The sequence below is a fragment of the Haliotis asinina genome, chromosome 2, assembly GCF_037392515.1.
Source record: "Haliotis asinina isolate JCU_RB_2024 chromosome 2, JCU_Hal_asi_v2, whole genome shotgun sequence".
NCBI lineage: Eukaryota > Metazoa > Mollusca > Gastropoda > Lepetellida > Haliotidae > Haliotis > Haliotis asinina.
In genome coordinates this window covers 85,998,585-86,015,975 of record NC_090281.1, presented here as the reverse complement: position 1 = coordinate 86,015,975, position 17,391 = coordinate 85,998,585, and the positions used below count along the sequence as shown (strand labels likewise).

Genomic DNA, 17,391 nt, shown 5'->3' with positions numbered 1-17,391 from the left:
ACCATCCAGTTGCAGCCGGCAATACTCATACAATTAATGTACTGTTAAAAACATTCTTCAACTGAAAGTAATCTCTCTCAATGAAGGATGAAGCATACAACTTTATGGATGGCAACTTGAGGATGTTGCACAGAGCAACGTTTCGATGTTAATTCTTACAACGTTGTCGCTTTTAGCTTGATAACGATGTTAAAATCTACATCGAAACATGTATGTAATAATCAGAGACTGTCATCCATAAAGTTGTACTGACTCCCCAACTTCTAGATCTGACGATTTCTCACGTGTACTGAAATAATATCATCTAATTAATCACCGGTAAGGGGGTCATTAGTAGCCAGTGAATAGTGCGAGGTCACTGTCACAAGCTCTGCGTGAGTCAGAGCGACTGGAACATAGTTTTACCATGGTTGGTATCAAACACGTAAAATGCCCGACAGAAGGTAAATGCGCAAGTATAATGCGTGCATTTGTGTTTTCAAAAAAAATATTTCGTTTAACACATGTAAACACAGGCGAGTCATGGATACGTCTTCAACTCACGGCAGTTACGAGAGAGACCCACACACTTCCAAAGCCACTCCCTCCCACATTCCTGTCCACTCATGTCATGTAAGAAAATTAGGACTTACGGAAATAGGCAAGTTGTCCTGAATGAGATTATTATATTCGTTCTTACAGTCTGAACATAATTATATTCTTGACAATACATTAACCATCTTGAAAACTAATTTATCAGTAAAACAAACATATTCTCATTTTGTAAATGAAGAGTTGTTTGACCTGAAACAATGTATCACGCTATACTGTCTCCTGATGTAAGATGTTCGTAGTGAGTGCAGTTTGTTTTTGTACATTTGTACATTTAACATCGGAGAAAAGCAAGATTTATCGATGTCACCCTCTTTAACTCAACAATTTGGTATGAGAACATTCCCAGTGTCAGGAAGGATGTTCAGAGTTCAGACCAATTCTAATCCGGACTTTCACGCTGGAGACACAATCATGGGTTGCTGAAGACCAGTTCTTATCCGGACTTTCACGCTGGAGACACAATCATGGGTTGCTAAAGACCAGTTCTTATCCGGACTTTCACGCTGGAGACACAATCATGGGTTGCTAAAGACCAGTTCTTATCCGGACTTTCACGCTTGAGACACAATCATGGGTTGCTAAAGACCAGTTCTTATCCGGACTTTCACGCTGGAGACACAATCATGGGTTGCTAAAGACCAGTTCTTATCCGGACTTTCACGCTGGAGACACAATCATGGGTTGCTAAAGACCAGTTCTTATCCGGACTTTCACGCTGGAGACACAATCATGGGTTGCTAAAGACCAGTTCTTCTCCGGACTTTCACGCTGGAGACACAATCATGGGTTGCTAAAGACCAGTTCTTATCCGGACTTTCACGCTGGAGACACAATCATGGGTTGCTAAAGACCAGTTCTTCTCCGGACTTTCACGCTTGAGACACAATCATGGGTTGCTAAAGACCAGTTCTTATCCGGACTTTCACGCTGGAGACACAATCATGGGTTGCTAAAGACCAGTTCTTATCCGGACTTTCACGCTGGAGACACAATCATGGGTTGCTAAAGACCAGTTCTAATCCGGATCTTCACGAGGGAGAGACAATCATGGGTTTCTAAAGACCAGTTCTAATCCGGATCTTCACGAGGGAGAGACAAACATGGGTTTCTAAAGACAAGTTCTAATCCGGATCTTCACGAGATGGACACGAGAATAGGTTGTTGATCAATTCTATCCCAGATAATCACAGTACGATTCTCGTGATTTGATTTGATATTGATGTACTATCAAACAATTAATTTTGTAAAAGGGACATGGTCACATTTACTGATATCTGCAAGTATTTGATGAGGCATCGTATAAATTGATTTAAAGATTTGAGACAGTTTGCTACTGGTATAATGATTTACCATCTTTTTCTGCAAATCCTCCAATGAGGCCCTTTATCAGTAAATACTCTTATTTACATTTCTACAAGGGATTAGGGCAGACTGACAATGTCTCAAAATACACGACAAACATCTGATACAAACAACTCAAACTAAATATACTATCCCGAAATGGAAACGCATGGGCGATTTGTATTTTAAGAAATCCATTAATTACCTATTGTGTTCAACAATCGTCAGAATATGTATCAAAAGTGTTGATAACATGATTTTACACAAGTACAAAATCTATTTAACCTGAAAATGTTGATTTTTTAATGAGATTTTTAACAAGGATTAACGGCACTGCCGCAACGCAACAGAAAATACCTTCCTGCTGTAACTTTCCACATAAAGAGCATTCACTGTCTGGCAGTAAAGATCCAGGTTACTTTCAGAAAATGGCATTCGTTTTGAAAGGGGTGTCAATGTTAAATCACAACGTCACGTCTTGCAATTGACTGCGACACACGGCACATCGCCATTGAAAGAATGCATGCAGGAAATTTCATGCATTCTTCTGTCTGAATGTTAGTCTGAGCAAGATATCATGGCTTGCAGCTCGTTGCAACCTAACAGGTGTATAACAAATGACCGTCCCCGTACAAACAGACCTCGAGTTGCCACTGCATTGCCGACCAGCTACGTACCCAAACATATATCTGCGAGGTGAAATAAGTTTAACATCGTACTTTAGAATATTTTATCGTACATGTGTGTGGATGTGTGGCTGAATACCCAAACCAGACACATTGTACCGATTCCGAGCCGACCAGTCCTTCTTGTACCCATTAATGCAGAGCGCCAGACAGGGACCAGCAAATACCACGAGGACCACGACCTTCAGCTTTAGGGGCGGACTGTGAATATCACTACACCACAGAGGCGGTCCCATTTATGCAAATATTAGTCCTGCATGCCGTGACTTAAACAGCTGCGGCTCCTGAGACCTCAGACTGACGACATGTGTCCCTATTGAAATTTGTGCTGTAACGAATAGTCATCAGATTATTCAAACGTATTTTGTCCAGGATCATGCCTCTTACCATAACATAAACATTAAAATTAACTCAGTATATAGTTGACACATATTTGTTAATATCAGATTACCCAACGTGTTTTCCACGGACATGCCTTTCAGGAAAAATAAGTAAATTTTTATTTAACCACACTTTAAGATAGTTCCGGTGAGTGCAGAAATAGGAGATAAACATACTGTGTTGGAAAATCAGAGGTATATAACGAAATTATAACAGATCTAAATTTGATTTAAAACCGAACGCGTAGAGCTCTATTTATCATCCAAAACTGTATTCCACAGTAGATATCGCTTGTGTGAGAACAGACGATATCTCCTTGGAGATATCGCTTTGACAGTAGATTTTGCACAATGCCCTCACAATACTATGACGTTATGAACTTGACGTCACAATGCTATGACATCGTTGCACTGCAGATCTAATGACAGTGCTGTGCTCAGAGATGTTACATTTTTCAATGAAAACTAATGAAGATTTTGAATGATAAACATAATCTCACCCTCACGTCTGCTGATAACAGTTATGTCAACACTCGCTGATAAAGGAAAAATTGTTTCTCGTGTATAATGTGATATCAGTAGACACTTGGGTAACATTCTCTATGTACACATTATCGTTTAGGTATTACCTTTTAATTAGGAGATAAACATCATATGTTGGAATACATTTGGAACCGACAGCGTCAGCCGGAGGTTTCAAATGAAATATTCCCGGGCTTCAAATACTCAATAACACCTGGAAAGTGGCCAGCACATGATGTTTATCGACATTGTAAACAAAAAGGTAAACCAAAGGGGGTTACAGTCTGCACTCGTTTACATCGAGTACGAGTACAGCAGTGAAGTGTCATCAGCTGGCCGTTTGAGTGGGTTCCCGTGGCAGCATCTCTAGTTGCTCATGTGTGACTTCATTCTAACTTTACATCACAGTGTGATTTGAATGACATCACCACTGTTGATGACACAACAAAAAAATGGGCGATCTGTATGTTGCGAGGGGAGATAACTCTCCTTTTGAAATGACATAAGCGACGGTCAAACGTCTTGCTTCCGTTCTGGTTCCCTACTCAAAGTGCGTTGCGACAACTTGCTACATGTAAAGACAGGACCCAGCAAACGCGTTGCCGCGGTCACCTTCATTGAGAAAAACGATCGTTTACGACGAAAAGCCATTAACTGACACATGTTTTGCTTTGATTTTTAGTTTAGAAAGGCATCGTTTCCAAATACAGTACGAATTGACACGATAGAAGATATCAGGGAAAACGCCATGAAAAGTTGCTATATTGTCGCGGCATTTCCTACGACAGAACACGAGACAGATCAAGTCTCGGGTTTAGTAGCATCTGTGAAATAATGAAAATTCTTTTTTATACGTTATCAACCCTGTGTTATTCCCAACAGTAATAACTATTTCCACATTAAAATCTTACAAATAGTTCCTATACTACCACTGATCTCAACGTAAAAGAAAATCTGAATATTTACCCCTCGTAATATATGTCCACCAGTCAGTGTTGTGAGTCCTGTTATATATGTGAATTTTATGATTCATTTCTTACAAAAGTTTAACACAACTTAAAGCTCTTAACATATTTACAGAGATTTCTCACAACGAACTGCATATAATTCTGACCACACAAGAGGATGTGAATCATAAAATGGCATTTCATATGTTTCTTGTTATGGTAACACTAAATTGACGAAATATTTGCTATCTTACTTTAACTATCTAACTTTCTGATTTTCAGAAACAGTTCTAAAAGAAAACTTTAGGTTATGTCTGTTTGTTAGGAATAAACACAGAAAATGTGTTTATTATCAAATATATGTTTTACATGATATAAATTTCCATTTAACCCCACAATTATTACATGAAGATATGTTAATGCATTTCTTTATGTTATAACAAATAACAGTACAATGTACAATGACTGAATAAAGTCATGCATGTGTAATGTAATATTAAAGTATACATGCACCAGCATACAAAGAATCAGATAGATTTACAACATTGTACAGTGCAAATACAATGTAAAGTGGGAAAAGATATTGACTTTAATGATATATTTGTGTTAAAATTTGAAAAATCAATATAGTGCAACAAAACATAAAAGAGCCTGGTCTAAAAAATAAAATATGAGCTCTTTCATGACTATTATAATAATCTGATCATTGTGAAGACAAGATGTATGTAGACACTGCAGGAAAATGTAAACCATTCGATGCTGACAGCATTTAACAGTACCATTTATCATATTAGAGATTGAAATTTATTATCAATATGAATATGTGTATTGTTTAGGTGTGTAATGAAAAATAACATCTGGAAAGTGCCCTTGAATATGTACTTAACCTAATGGTAGTTTTGCTTAGTATATTTAATAAATCAATATTTTAATATTATTTCCTTCGTTAAAACGTTTTAATTTATACACTCAATTGAGGATACGTAAAATCAGTCATTGGAGAAATTTGCAATATTTTTATTTATTATTTATCTATACAGTGAAATAATATTTCATGCATCACAAACTGTTACAGACATGAAAAACTACATTAGGGATTTTAGTTAAGCCCAATTTATCTCATTTGAAAGTTGGCTACATGTAGGCGATAACTGCCATAATTCACCCGTTGCTGTTATTTTACAATTACTTCACCATTGTTTCCCACCTTCCTCTGTACCTGCTAAGTATCTGTATTGTCAGAAATCTCAATCCCATCATGAATGACCCAATGAATTTACATAACAAGACTTTGTGTTTCACATTTCCCGCATCGCATCAGCTCCCCCACCTTAGTGAATTCCATGAATGCAGCTATATCGACCGTACTACTAAGACGATTTGAGTACATATACAATGAAAATACACTGCAGTTTTAAATGTGTAATACTGAGACATCTAGTGCCAGACGTAAATTACCAACTGCAAAACGTCAACAAAACGACACCACCACCAGCGTGAACGTTCCCAGTGATATGTGTGATAGTTACACGCACAGGACATGCGCTGTCAGTTTAAGGTTGGACCGTCCGGATCAGCGCACCTAGAGGGTTAGTAATGTAACGGGAAGATACATTAAAAAAGATCACCATTGTTTGCGATGTTTCTACGTGTCAGTACGCAGCGAATAGTCTTGCAGGTTTCGGGAATCAAATCATTTGATCATTTCAAATAATCAGGTTACAGAAGACAGTGACTTCTGGTTTACGATTTAGATTTAAACCGTTTTCAATCATTTGCATATACTGCTTGTATTTCAGTGAAAAGGTGAGACAGATGAACTGTTTCACATTGATGATTTCCTGATGCAGTGTTATCAATCTACAAAATATGATTCACACGTATCCTTTTCAAATCTCACACCATCTTCTGGCGTCTTCTGACTTTCATTCACTACGTTCCTACACGCACTATGTCAGAACCCATAGTGGGCCTCGCACGTCCGGAAACACAAGAGCAGACGACCGAGTGTCGAATTTCAAGATGGCGCGAGGGATGGAGGAGCGAGTTTGTGTGGGACGCTGACTTGACCAAGTTTGACAGCTCTCGGTAAAATGTCGTGTCTCATCTACGTGCAGGCTGTTCTATTTTCCCTGTGTGCCGTGCATGCGAAACCCAACATAGATTATGTGAGTCCTAAGAATATTCTTGTGTTCGGCGGGAATGGTTTCTTGGGCTCTGCCACGGTGGAGACTTTGTTGGAGGCTGACCACGTGATTACTATAGTAAACAGGGGTAACTGGTACTGGGATTCCGTCGTCACCATCAAGCCTCGTGTACAACATATATCTTGTGACCGAGGGGTAACCCTACGTAAATGCGACGACCTTGTTGAACTGGTTGGGAAGAAATCATTTGATGTCGTGGTGGATTTCAGTGGATATCACCCGTTTGCTGTAACAGAGGCTGTGGATTTGCTGAAAGATAATTTAAGCTTGTATATTTACATTAGTTCTGATTCTGTGTATGAAGTTTGTGAAAAGAATCATTCTGAACCTTCTCGTGAGACTGACGCCGTGAGACCGAATTCCGAAGAAGTGCGGAATGCGCTGGCGGAAAAAGATGATTATGGACATCGGAAGTTGCAGTGCGAGGAAGAACTCGAAAAGCAGCGCCAAAATGGAGGATTCCCATATGTTGCATTACGTCTCCCCGACGTCATAGGACCGCGCGACAATACCTACCGCTGGTGGATTTATCAAATGTGGATAAAATTGTCAAAATATCTTGAAAAACCAGTATCCGTCCCCGCAAGATTTCTTAACAAGCCCATCAGCTTGGTCTATTCACAAGACGTCGCTCGGTTTATTGGATTGTTGTTGCAAGCTAATCCGGAATGGTTAAATCAGGCCTACAACCTGGCTTTCAGAGAGACGCAATCTTTACTTGACGTTCTGACGGACATAAAAATGGCGCTGAACATGTCGGATCTAACGATAAAGACCCACACCGGGGAGGACGCAATGTATCTGTTCCCCTCCGTGCAACAGGGTCCGGTTGATATCTCCAAGGCGGTAGACGTCCTGGGCTGGGATCCCACCCCCTGGGAGGAGGCGGTGCTGGAGACGGTGGACTTCTATGAGGGTGCAGTCACGCACAACGACTTTGACGTTCCCAGAAAGGATATCATACGAACCATGCAGAGCTATTTCACAAGCCGCCCCTTTAAAGTGTTGGTCGGCTTGAGGAGGGAATATGGGTTAGATTACCAAGGTCCAAACTTAAACAAAGATGAACTGTGATACACCAAAGTGATGCCAAACATGAATGTACACAAGGTTATGCGGTAATTGTGATTTCATATTTGTTTGTCTCATATTTGTTTGTGAAGTTGACATATCAGATATCTATGATATTCTTGTAAATACGCATTTTTCCATTGTGAATAAATCAGGCTTTGGTTATTAAGGGAAAAAAACACCCAAATATGTTTGTTGTTGTCGTCATTGACAATCCCGTTATCACCAAAGCAGAGGTCAGTATGACGGCCCAATAAGAAACGTATTGTACTTTTATTTGTGGTGATACAGATCGAGCTGCGTGATGTCCCATTCTGTTAACCTAATGAACTGCCTGTCCAAATCGGCATCGAACGTAATGCAAACTATCGACAAGCGCTACACTGCTTATTTCCAGAGACATGGAGGCAGAGGTTTTTGGGATTCGAACAAATAGTTACTGGTACACTACTCTATACACAGCAACGTTGAACACGAGCTTGCAAGCCTTGACAATGGACAATGGACTTAATGATGAGGTGTTTTTTGACTAGGCATATTTCTTCTCTTTTTAGCGCCCACTCTTCTTCAAATGTAACTTGAGCAACAAGTGAATTTACCTGACAGAATGGTGAGTGAGTATGATTTTACGCCGCTTTTAGCTATATTCCAGCAATATCACAGCTGGAAATGGGCGTCACACATTATGCCCATGCGGGGGATTGAACCCGGATCTTCAGCATGACTACGTAACCACTAGGCTACCCCACCGCCCTACCCGACGGATATTATAGGTACAAAGGAATCCCTTTAGCATAACACCTATTCAAGACCGAGAGTTTCTTGAACTCCAGCCGGTTTCCAAGGACCATATCGTTACGCCAAAGAGTGTTCAGCTCCTTGTGCCAGATTCGATCACGACCACAGACGCCACTGTACAGAACATCAGCTGAATTCCCTGACATCAATGGTTGTTATGTTTGTTTGTGACTCGCAGCATCAAATATAATGGCGGTGGACACGATGAGTATAAACAGAGTTAGCCAGAAGAAGAACCTGTCGACTACACGCGCGATCTGCTTCCACTGATTCTCCAAAGCCGCTTCCACCTCGCCGGCCATCCGGGTCTGGTACAATTCCTGGTACACGTCGCGAACAGCGGACAAGAACGCTGACTTGGACTGCGTGCTCGGCGTCTTATCAATGTTGGCGATGCTGCGAATCAGTCTCACCGCCGATATTGCCGCCCCCGACCTCAAGTTCTGGCACGACGCCCCAAGCAATCCGCCCGTTGGGTGGATGGTATGAGTGGATTCGACGGGCGAACCAGGCAGGACGATCTTCGGGTAACTGCTGCTTGTAGTCGGCTCAGGGACTGGGTCGATGTCGATCTTCGCTTCCACTTGCTCGGAATGGTCGTCATGGTCAATGGGGTGGACGTCGGTGGTTTGTCTCCTGGTGCCCATACAGAGCCAGTGGCCGAGGAAGTCGAGGACGAGGCGACGGAGCCAGACAGGAGGCTGGGTATACTCGGTCCGGTGATGGAGGTTCAGAACCAGGACCGAGATGATGACGGAGAACGTTGATGCTGACATGAAGCACAGCAAGTACACCTCTGCAAAACACGTAACATGTCAGTTAGGTAGCGATTGTTGCCTATAGCATGACCATAATTTGTTGTCGTTGTTGTTGTTGGGTTTTATGTTTGTTTGTTTGGGTTTTTTACGAACAAAGTTTACAATTTAAATTTCATACCGAAACAAAAGTAAAATGATTCACAATGCAATTGGCTCACTGCATGGTTAAACCTGCTGTGTGTTGGGCTTTTTTTTTTTTTTGGGCGCTTACTCAGCGTAGTTCTGTAAAGCACAATGGGTTTGATGTTAAATCAGTTCCATACCAGGCCGCCAAAGTTTTCTAGTGGCAGAGGCTCGTTTTGAGATTTCCACGATTTACAGGTTTCCGTCTGTCAGAGCTCGGCGTACGACGTGTTTTCAAGGATTAGAAATAGGTAGTATTGCAATATTCAAGTGCTTAGACTTTTCAGATCATACTGATAAGTATATATGCATTCAGTTAAATGACATCGCCTGAAACTTCTGGACTGGTTATTGCACTAAGTTGCGCAATATGATGGAACTCAGTAAACAGGCAACGAGACTGCTCTGTAATCAACGTTTTGACATGATAAATTCTTTATTGTAATCACGCATGCATACTATGTATTTGCTTTTTACTCAAAATTACGTGAGTGGCGGTGCTTCCTGTATGTAAGGTTTTACAGAAACCTGTTATAGTCTAGTGATTTCATGCTAAAGTGAGTGCGTTTGATTGCAAGCCGCTATTAGCAGTGTTCCAGAAATATTATGGCGGGATACAGCAAGAGTGAGCTTCAAACACTGTACCTTTGTGGGCAATCAAACGTAACGAGCGGACCCTTTAATCATCAGAATACCCCACCGTACTTTTCACGCTAAGAGCACATGTTTTGGCTTATAATCAGATGACTCCTTATTTCTTTGTGTAGACGGTCAAAGCGGTAAGTGCATCAGGACAAAACAAATCCTGTCAGTTACCATTTACGACAAGGGTCCGTTACCGGAGACCTTGACGGGGGATTCATGATCCTTACCTAATATGGGCATGGCGCTGGATGATGTGGGCATGTCCTCGGCTATCATTAGCTGGAACACTGAGAAGGCGAGGAGGACAGTTACGCCGAGCGAGACCTTCTCCCCAGAGTCTGGCGGCAGGTAGAACACCATCAGCACCATGCACGACATCATCAAGCAAGGTATCAGAATGTTGATGAAGTAGTATGTGGACTTTCGTCGTATATGTATGGTGACAGCAACTTCCGGGTACACCTCTTCCGGACTGGTGAGGTAAGCGAATCTGTCCTCCGCGACTTTAGAGCTTAGGATCTCCCACTCCCCGTTCTCAATGTAGGCGTCCCGGTTCACTTCCGGTGAAGCGTACGTGAGGTTCACGAGATCGACGGTGTAGTCCCACGTGGAGAAGTACATCGTGCATGTCTGACGGTCAAACGGGTACAGTGTGATGTCCATCTCGCACGACGTCCTGAACACCCCAGCCGGCTCCCACGACATCCGCCCGGTATGGGAGACGAGCACGTAGAAGTTGTCACGGAAACTCTTCTCGATTATGTTGTTGACGCTGAAAGCAGAAACTGTTTTCATCAAAAGGAACGCACTCGATATAATAAGTTAAGGCCGATTTGTGTATTGTTTGTAGTTTTGTTGTTGGCATAACTACTGTATTCCAGCTCAACTGCCAGGCAAAAGAAAGTTTACGTCCATGTTTGATAGTATCTAATAATTAAACCAACAAAAAATAGTCAGTTGATGGCACTGTATCTGATGCTGGTATCATAGCTTCGCTTTGGCCCTACCCGAGAGGGAGAGTCTATTTTCGTCCCGGTTGCGTACAGACACAAGGCGTACCCTCGCATGAAGTGCCCGGTTTTCTCCGAAAACGTTTACAAGGTACAAGAAACGTACATTCAGGGTATAATATCAGTCATTGTTTCCAATACTACATGTAATTACTTGTAAAGCACCTAGCACTCGGCTTCCGACACAAGAATGTGGCCAATTTAATGGATATAACTTCAGCATTGTGTATAGGCGACGTTTCCACAAGGATTCTAATGTCGTGTCAAGCAAGTGGTATAACCCAAGAACAGTTTATAAGGACCTGTTGAACACGTTATAATGGAAACACCAAGCACTCAAGTGTTGGTAATCGTAAACTAATGAGTTACTCACTGAGGCTCACCTGTTGTCCAGGGCAATGATTGGCAGCCACACCGAGGACGTGGGTAGCAGCAGCTTTGTGATATTGTCATGCTGAGCAGGATCCCATCGTATGATGTCGTCATACCACCTCTACAACAGACACTTGACTGTGGACATATTCTACCCGTTGTTGTGTGCATGCTACCCATGTCAATACAGTGAGTGAGTGAGTTTAGTTTTACGCCGCTCCCAGCTATGTGGCGGCGGTCTGTGAATAATCGAGTCTGAACCAGACAATCCAGTTACCAACAACATGAGCATCTATCTGCGCATTTGGGAACCGATGACATGTGTCAACCAAGTCAGCGTGCCTGACCACCCGATCCCGTTAGTCGTCTCTTACGACAAGCATAGTCGCCTTTTATGGCAAGCATGGGTAGCTGAAGGCATATTCTACCCCGGGACCTTCACGGGTCCATGTCAATACAGACTGACTATAATGGTAACATTTATTATGATCATGTTTATAAAGAACACACTGAAAACGAACCGACTGAGATAACAAAGTGTTTCTATGGTCCCGACCATTTCTTATCACAATATTATATTACTATACTACATTGCAGTACGCCATGGTTCACACACCACGCCCAGGACGACGATGACCATCACGGATGACCTTCACCTTGTAGTGTTCCCATAGAAACGGAACGCCTTGAATCCAGGACGAAGTATGACAATACGCTTATGGATTGATTCCCAGTTTACTTACCACTACGATCCAACCTGTGACCGACAGCATCTCGCTCCGCATGCTCTGAAAGTGTGAACAGGACGCTGATACCTGGACAGGTATTAAATTGTGTTCTGATTCAGTCAAATATTTGACGGTATAAAAGGAAATTACACATCTTGGTGTTTTACTATGTCATGGTGCTCAGGCGAATTAGTCAAAGTATTTTATACATACCAACCCAAGGAGGAAAGCGCGATATCAAAATATCGAATACAGTCGTAGAGTAACTAACCAATACGTCCACCCTTGTCATGTAGAAGGCCAAAGACACATCCACCGCCTCCGAGGCATTGACCCGTGGCCTGACCCTTGGGTCATAGTTGCTGGTCAGTTTGGCCACGAGTCGGGACTCTGTGGTCAGGTTGCTTGTTACTGTAATACAACAGTTGGAATAGACTAACAGTCTCTGGGTATGCAGAGGTAGTAACAAGTGAACCCATTTAATTTGAAAAGGGACCTCAGTGATTTGGGAGACTCAGAACCTGAGGTAATCTAGACTTGCTTCACTTAGGGCTTTAGCATGGCAGGGAGGACTAGGCAGTAAAGGGAAAGTAATGACGTTCAGGGACTGTGGGGCAGGTTACAGTTGGATTCTTTTCCTTTATTGCCATGTATTTTGTTTTCATAATGCATTCTCTGTCACCTGTCGTAATATTTTTAGCCGTTAAAAGAACTGTATAAGAAAAACACATTAAGCCAAATATATCAGAATCGGAGCTGGACTGGGAGTTACGAATCAGGGAGTATCCTCGGGACACGAGGGGTATCCCAAAAGCGGTCTGTCTCATTATATTCTCAACGTCCAATGTTAGGATAGCTTCCTTTTTATTTTGAAGGAATCATTAACAAAGACATGTCCAGAATTTCACACATGTAGTTAACGTGGTTAACGAGATATTTGTCATCACGACACATCGAGGTGTAATATTTCTTTAAACATTGCAGAAAGTGAAAAACAATCTTTCTTTTGGTACCTCTTGGATGATGGTATGCGCTCAGACAATATGATATGATATATGCTCAGTATAGTATGGATGACGTCATGTCATAATCACCATTCAAAGATTTGGATTAATTGACCACTTGTGGGACACCCCTTGTAGTATTTAAATCTAAAAATACGTCTTGTATCTTCCAATGTGGACGGGTTATCGACTTGTCAAAGGTGTGTCGATTTGCTATGGTTAGTTGCGTTCTTTGAGCGTGCGGTAGACGTTAGAATCTGGGTCTGAATCCCAATTTTAACCATTTCATGTTTCTTTGCTTGCCAGCACAATAAACTTACTCTCGGGAATCGTACATCAGCCAACGTGCCTAAGCATCCGAACCAGTTGCATTGTTGGAAACCAAGGACCTATACACACAACACACAGCTGCACTACCGGCAGGATATATAGATCTCCGTCCTTATGAATCATTAGTTTAATTGAAACAGAAAGTATTTACGTTAACCAAATCTCATTAGTAATGCATGTAGGCAAAATATTTATCACATTAAATGCATATGTAGTTTCTTAATTTAACCTTGTTTACTACTGTGCTCAAATCTGCCGTCACTGAATTTAAAAAAAAATCCAGTAAAGTGTTTGGAACGAATTAATTGAAAAGTGTCATATAAGAAACCTTTCGACGATTTTTAGTGTGGGAAAACACACACGTCGACCCTCCACAGGATTATTATAGTCACTCAGTTTATACATCCGTGTAAATGTCGCACACTTGGATTCTATCAAAAGAAGATATATACAACAGCAATAAATATGTACGATACGACCATAGAATGCCGGATACCTTCCGCTATCTTTGAAAGCAAGTGAGTTTACTTTTGTTAAGGGTAAGGTTTAGGGTTAGGTTTAGGGTAAGGTTTAGGGTTAGTGTTAGTGCTACGGTGACGTGACACCCTACAATATGGCTGGTAGATATCCGGTGCTCTGTTGGTGTACACATCTATTTACATATTTGCATTTGTGTTGAGGTCAGGAAATAATTGAAACTTTTTCTAATCAAGCGTATGGTGTATATAAACTGGTGTCAAAGTCTCTTTTTCCCTCCATCGTGAATATTTGAAGACCTACCTTGCGTAGCAGCTGCATTCAGACAGGGAAGCAAGTTCAGTAGAAACAGCCATTTTCCCAATATCATCACGTCATTATACCGGCGACATAATTTGTGACGTCATTCAGTGTATGACGTCATAGCAACCAACGTCACGTAGAAACGTAATCCTAAGCTGGGCATCGTCTACATATCGCAAGGTAGCGCGCGCAAAGGGAGCCGAGAACCAGCGTAACGTAAACCCAACTGCCTCTGGAGTTGATGTCCATGGCGAACATGTAAATCGTCAGCGTTGCGATATTTAAAACCAAATCAACATAGCATGTAGTGGCGGTACTTGTGTGGTCTTCCTTTCATCATACTGTATTTTGGGAACCTTTTGCACATGAAAGATTGTTTCTATAATACTGATTTTTACACATGCAATCTGCAATCGTAATGACACCAATACATTTTTCTGCTGCGGTTGGTGGTGAGTACGGAAAATCAGGGTTCATTTCCAATTTAGGAAAGTTAATTGTCATCCAGTTGCAAGCTTTATCAAAGCATATTTCTAGTCTGTCAAGTTCAGTCCCTAATGCGGTTTGGTCAGGCAGGAATAAGGTTCGGTGTGTCATCTGAGTAGCCTTGGAGAGGTATTCTATTACTTCTGAAGACATCACCAAGAGGAATGATGTACAGCAGTTGGCCAAAAGTGACTCATCATCAGTTAAATTCAGACAGACGTGCCTGTTAATTAACTCTTCAAGAATAATTTTCATAAATTCAGTTTCGGTCGAATTGCTTTCAATAATTATACCTACAAGCTGGGAAGTCATCTCAGCTACATACCTGCATACATTATTTCCAAACAATTTTCCGATGATTATTAAGAAAACAGCAACTATTCAAACAACATATATTAGACACACCAATCAGGTTTAAGACATCTGTCTATGGACTAGATTAAAACTGTACTTACGTATGGTACTTAATCAGGCGTCATTTGATAACTAGTCAACGGAAGGATGAAAGAAAAATATGTACATGTAGCTGAAGAGGATTTCCAAGATGTTTGCAAAATATATGAAAAAATTTACTTCTACTGAATTTATGAAAACTAATCTTGCAACATTTAATTAACATGACTACTGTACATGGTGAGGAGCAGTGAACCCAGCACCGACTCGGGGATGCCATAAGGCAAGGGGCATGGTTTAGATGTAGAGTTCCCGACAGTAACTGTTACACACAGTAAACGCAACTGCGAAAACACTTGTAACGTCACTGTTTCGTAGACCTGCACAGCTCTGATAAATGGCAGTAGTACCGCCCCTGATCAGTCCGTAAGAATTATCTTTGATCGGCGAGAAAACACCATATACAGTGTACACATACTACACTTGCGCGATCTGTTTACTTTGTAACTGTGACATTATTGTAACAGATTGGGATTACTTTTACTGTTACAACTACAGAAAAGCTGATGAAATTAGTCGTACATGTTGCCGGGTAGACCGATTCATGTTCCAGTGAGTTTGTGATCTGGTAACGATTTCTTCTAACCCCCTGGAGCCTTGAAGGTCCGGGGTAGAATAGGCTTTCAGCAGCCCATGCTCGCCATAACAGGCGATTACACTTGTTGTAAACGGGATCGGGTGGTCAAGCTCGCTGACTTGGTTGACACGTCATCGGTTCCCAATTGCGAAAATCGATGTTCCTGCTGTTGATCACTGCATTGTTTGGTCCAGACTCGATTATTTACAAACTGCCACCATATTACTGGAATATTGCTGAATGCGGCGTAAAACTGAACTAACTCAATCTAACCCCTGGATGCCAAGGCTTTTAATCTGACGCACATTTTTACAGGACCTAAAGGTGAACGTTCACGCGACACTGGTCCAACCTACAACTCGAAAATTACAGAGACATGTAGAATATTAACTTTCCTACCCGATGGTGTAAACGTAAGTGCAAATACTTCGGCGTTTCCATATATAGACACTGCAGTAGTTTGAAAAAGAGATACTGCTATATGTCGTTCGACACACGTTAGGTTAGATTTTCGTCTGTACTAGATGAGACCTGTACTGTATATCAAAGTTAAGACGTTCAACGAAATACTTGGAAACTTTAAAATTATTACTTTTTTATACGTTTGGCTAATTTGAGATAAATATAAACCAAGAAAACCACACCGAACATGCGTACCTATGCTATTATGTGACAGTGTGTTGGTTTTCGGAAACAAATTATCTCTTTGGATACATATCATTTCCAATTTCAGCCTTTTTGTCTATAAAACTGATCATGTAAGATGTGTGTAAACAGATCATTAAGTCATATTTATGGATTACATTTTTAAACACCGCACACTTACTTCATATCTATTCACTTTAAATAAATCAGTTTACCGAAGAAGCACAAAGTATTTTTCCAATTATGCAGTCTACAAAGTATAGAATTAACCTTGAACTTGGACCTTAGAGTGTCCCTGGAGACTGTTACAGTTGTACCGCTGACAGAGATGCACGGAAACCACATGCGTGTGTCGTGTGGCATTTGTAATTTTAGTTTGCCAGTACCCCGTTCCTCAAGCCGATGGTCGCTCCACGACAGTATCAAGTCTATGTTAAAGTATGGGAGTTACGACTGTCGTAGTGCTACTTAAAACTATGTTAAAGTATGGGAGTTACGACTGTCGTAGTGCTACGTAAGTCTATGTTAAAGTATGGGAGTTACGACTGTCGTAGTGCTACTTAAAACTATGTTAAAGTATGGGAGTTACGACTGTCGTAGTGCTACGTAAAACTATGTTAAAGTATGGGAGTTACGACTGTCGTAGTGCTACGTAAGTCTATGTTAAAGTATGGGAGTTACGACTGTCGTAGTGCTACGTAAGTATATGTAAAGTATGGGAGTTACGACTGTCGTAGTGCTACTTGAAACCATGTTAAAGTATGGGAGTTACGACTGTCGTAGTGCTACGTACGTATATGTAAAGTATGGGAGTTACGACTGTCGTAGTGCTACTTAAAACCATGTTAAAGTATGGGAGTTACGACTGTCGTAG

At 41.3% G+C, this 17,391-nt stretch overlaps 2 protein-coding genes across 2 annotated transcripts; one reads left to right on the top strand and one right to left on the bottom strand.

The window, feature by feature from the left end:
- Positions 1–6,481: 6,481 nt before the first annotated feature.
- On the top strand, positions 6,482–7,929 carry LOC137274502 (uncharacterized). The gene has a single exon (XM_067807722.1). It carries the CDS (start codon positions 6,564–6,566, stop codon positions 7,749–7,751), a length of 1,188 nt encoding a protein of 395 aa, XP_067663823.1. The 5' UTR covers positions 6,482–6,563; the 3' UTR covers positions 7,752–7,929.
- Positions 7,930–8,701: 772 nt separating this feature from the next.
- Positions 8,702–14,423, bottom strand: LOC137272067 (neuronal acetylcholine receptor subunit beta-3-like). Its single transcript, XM_067804435.1, has 6 exons — positions 14,357–14,423; positions 12,514–12,653; positions 12,258–12,302; positions 11,526–11,635; positions 10,360–10,904; positions 8,702–9,342 (listed from the first exon to the last, which is right to left on the bottom strand). The coding sequence occupies exons 1-6, from the start codon at positions 14,421–14,423 to the stop codon at positions 8,702–8,704; spliced, it is 1,548 nt and encodes a 515-aa protein (XP_067660536.1).
- Between the last annotated feature and the right edge of the window lie 2,968 nt (positions 14,424–17,391).